The following is a 4,203-nucleotide window of genomic DNA, read 5'->3' as shown; positions in this document are numbered from 1 at the left end:
ACACACACACACACACACACACACACACACACACACACACTTACACACATCTCTGTCATTCTTTTTTTTTTTTTTTTTAAAGCCCAGTTGATAGTAATTAAATGTGTGTGTATATATTTATATATACAGTAAAATAGAAACAAGTCATGACATTAACAATATGCCCAAAATTTGGTTGTGGCTATAGTCACTCTAATCAGCTCTGATTTCTGGTGATTTAATATTTGGTGTATTAAAATGGACCCGATTTTGTTAGACGTTGCACTTCTGAAGAATTCTATTTAGTTTATTCAGTTCATTTAAATTATTTTCAGCACAATGACACTGCTTGTTAAATGTGTAAAATCTGTGAATGTAAGATGGTGTGGAATGTTGTTGGGTCACTTTCTCTCAGTAGGGCTGTGGTAGTTAGCCCACATTTCTAACATGTACCGTCACATGGTAGGGTGTGACAGAGATTCAGGCCTAGTGTCTTGCCCTGCAGTCACTCCCTCTTTCTCTCTACCATCCTTGCCCAGTTAATTTCATTATTATTATTATTATTATTATTATTATTTTTTTTTTTTTTTTTTTTTTTGTTGTATTTCCCCATTTATCAGGTAATTTTTTTTTAATGTACAACTTATCCCTAAATAATCAATGTCAATAGCACTTAGGGTGGGTTGCAACACTAATGAAAACATGGACATCAAATTTTGTAGATACTTTGTTAATTAAATGTACACCCCTCCACGCCTTTCCCAATCTCATTCATTTTTAGCATTTTAATAAACATTTTAATTGTAAACAGGAAATATATATATAAACAGCAAACAAGTTGGATAAATATAGTCTAGTTTTATGTATCTGTTCTAACAATTACAATAAACACTGTGCAATCATTGAGGCCATGGGGAAAATTGATCAGTCATGCTATGGAACACATTAGGTGGAAACAGAAAATTTAATTAAATTAATTAATTAACTTAGCATTCATCTCACCCCAACCCTGTCTCCTTTTTTTTTTTTTTTTTTGCAGTCCAGCAATGACATATTCAACAAAATCGAAAAGAAAATTTTTGAATTGTTTAAAGTAGTTTCAGATTAAATAAAGTAGCCAGTTTTCCCTTTCTATGGAAAGCTAGAAAAAGAAAATACATGTATAAAAAAAAATTCTATCCATTAAATGTAAAAACAAAATAACTATCAGAAGATTCTTTCTCTCTCTATATAAGAAACTATGTACTGACACAGTCCTCGCAAACCAATCAAAATCATGAGTGACGTTCCATGCAGCTTGATACTTTAAAAAAAAAAAAAAAAAAAAAAAAAAAAAAAAAAAGTTTCAAAAGAACAGGTAGGGAGTGGCTGGGATTGAAGTAGGATAATTCACATTGAGGTGTGGTGCTTCCACAAACATACTAACAGATATATTATTTTGGGCCATTAAATATGCCTGTCTTTATACAAAAGAAACCAAACAATTGTTGATCGAGACTGACAGGTTGACAATGGGTTAATCTTACCGATAATAAAATGTCTTGCATGCGATTCTATGCATACTGGCATTATCAAATTGAACTGAATTAAGGACTTTCAGATTTCAATTAATTTTTTATCTGATATATGCACTTAAATGCCCAATAAGTTAACCTTAACAGATTAACCCATTACCAAATATAATAAAAAACTGCAACCAAATATGAGAGTCAGCCTTTTAACCTTATAAGCTTGGTTTAAACTACCTTGCGTGAGATTCCTTAGGATTGAGATTCCTCAAATGCACCCTGCTTGGAATGATGTGCATGTGCTCAGGAATGTGAAGATGAATGAAAAGACAACAGAAATCTGTCAAGAGCTGTGATAGAGATCTACACGAGACTTCTTAATCCTATGGGTAGAAAATGACTAAAGTCAAGTGCAGACAAATATGGACTAGTGGTGCTTGATATTTTTGGTATGTTTATAGACCTGATCTGCATGTATAGAGAAACACAGGAAGACAGACTCTCCAATACTTGGCATGCAGTGATGACCAGAAAGGTTTTTTATTTTTAAATCGGGAAATTTCAAACTAAAAATCTGTTTTAATATTTATCATATCCAATCCATTTTAACAGTCATTATAATGGTCTGATCTCTGTCTGGTGAAGATTAAATTAGCTCTCACAAACATTTGCACAAAACTGATGAAACAAGGGGGAAAAAAGCAACTCATCTGCAAGTTAAAAGCAATTAGTTAAACAACAAAAGATAGCAAATCTTATTAGGAAACAAATAACAGGTAAAGCACTAACAAACCATTTCCTTTCAATGGCTTGTGTTTTGAATTATCTTAAAACAAAGTTATGACTTTTTAAACAAAATTGCACCAGTGTATATTTCTAAGGTACATGCAGACATTATTTGCAGAGACAAAAATCCTCCAACATAGATGAGAAAACAAAACTAAACAAAAAAAATTCTCATAGCTGGAATTCTAGATCTTGAGCATTGTTAAAGTGTAGACTTCTTGAGGGAAATAAGTCCACTTTTATATAATGAGCTGGGAAGATTGAGATCAGGTCTAGGCAAACAAAGGCATCTTAGTTCAAAAGTTTATGATAAAAAAAAAAAAAAAAAAAAAAAAAAAAAAAAAATGTAAGATAGACCCAGCAAACTTTTTACTCTAGATTAAAGAGGGAGTAGTGACACCAAGCATTACCACTGACACTTGGCAGGATTTATATAACACGTTCTTGCAAGATGAAAACATTGCATAAACTGTCTCTTAATATCACCTCTAATTCAGTCAATATGAATTTACTACCAAACAGGCTACACTTACACCTTCTTAAATCTATAATGGCATGTTTTGGGGAAAATGGTTTAACAGAATAAGGATCCATAACTCTCTCTTGAAGAGAGATCTGTATTCAGATGACTACAAATACAACCAAAACAAAACCGGAGACTAGATCTAGCTTCCAAAGCCAAAGAAGCCTCTGAAGTAGCCAGTGATGCCACCCTTGCCCTTCTGCTCAACCTTGTCATCAAGAGATGGAAAAGCCACATGGTTGAGAGCCAGGTCAAAGAAGAGAGGCTTGCATGGAATTGGCTGGAAGTCTGGAGGGAACTGCACCAGATTGGGCTGCTTGCTCAGGAGGGTGGGATCTAGCCGGAAATTTTCCAATCGGTCAGACAGAGGCTGTAGATAAACCAGAAACACAGCTCTTGAATTCAAAAGACAACAACGAATGTACTCGCAGAACTCAAATGAAAATACAAACACCCTGCAGACGTGGTCACTATGTGTAAAGATTCTTTAGATATGCAGGTTTGAAACAATTTGAAGGAGATATCTCTATTATCTCATCTAAGAACTATTCCTTTAAAACAAGCCCAGCCCTACTGCAGGACACCATGAACCACACACACACACACAAATCTGCCAAGCAACATTCCGCTGTTCTACGCCTCCTCCACTTGTGTATATGAGTATCTGTTAAAAGTCAGCATGCCTTATCTAAAACAGTAAAGTAGACATGATCTTGAGCTTGTAAATAACAATTAGGGCAAACTAATAATGCCCAAAAAAGGTAAACTGAAAAATTGTTTGGAAATATTCAATGAAGTCTTTCCATTTGCCCTCTCTTACCGTGTTGTCTTTAATCTGCTGCTGTGTGGGCACCTCAGCAACATCATCTGTGTCTAAAACACAAATACAACCGTCACAGTTAGTTGCAGCTAATGAAGCATTCAAAACATATGGCAACTGTGTCTGACTTTTTGGACGAAGGCGAAAGGTCAATAAAGTGACTGTTTCTGGCTCATTAAGAATGACTAGTCCCTTGTGGAATGGAAATGGCTGCAGTCATGTATACCCACCTAAGATGGCTGCAGCTTGAAGGGAGTATTTCTCAGCATTGACCTCAGCAATCAGCTCCTGGACATCAGGAAGATCCTGAGAGAAAGGAATGCAACAGCATGAGGGCTAAACTGAGTAGGGCCCATTAAATTTCACAATCTTTTTGACTTAGTAGAATTGTGAAGCTGAAAGTAAAACTTTGGCTTAAGATAATGACAGACTAAACACAACTAAACTGTACACAACTAAAAAGTACCAGGGTCTTTTGGAAATGGAAATAATTTATGGATAAAGATATATCAAATGTTTAATCATATAATCTCAGATTTAAACTTTAGGAGCAAAAACAATGTTACATTAAAGCTGCAAGCAGCGTT

The 4,203-nt window shown here is 34.8% G+C and overlaps 1 protein-coding gene across 1 annotated transcript in view; it reads right to left on the bottom strand.

Moving 5' to 3' along the window:
* Positions 1 to 2,003: 2,003 nt before the first annotated feature.
* LOC125273263 (signal recognition particle subunit SRP68-like) overlaps positions 2,004 to 4,203 on the bottom strand; it is a 3,622-nt gene continuing 1,422 nt past the window's right edge. The window contains exons 3-5 of the mRNA XM_048198470.1: positions 3,847 to 3,952; positions 3,617 to 3,669; positions 2,004 to 3,166 (exon numbers count right to left, since the gene is read on the bottom strand). Coding sequence (XP_048054427.1) covers positions 2,939 to 3,166; positions 3,617 to 3,669; positions 3,847 to 3,952 — 387 coding nt within the window. The 3' untranslated portion in view covers positions 2,004 to 2,938. The remainder of the gene's footprint in view (positions 3,167 to 3,616; positions 3,670 to 3,846; positions 3,953 to 4,203) is intronic.

This window comes from Megalobrama amblycephala, linkage group LG8 (genome assembly GCF_018812025.1).
Source record: "Megalobrama amblycephala isolate DHTTF-2021 linkage group LG8, ASM1881202v1, whole genome shotgun sequence".
In the NCBI taxonomy this organism is placed as follows: Eukaryota; Metazoa; Chordata; class Actinopteri; order Cypriniformes; family Xenocyprididae; genus Megalobrama; species Megalobrama amblycephala.
This window is presented reverse-complemented; position numbering and strand designations above follow the sequence as displayed.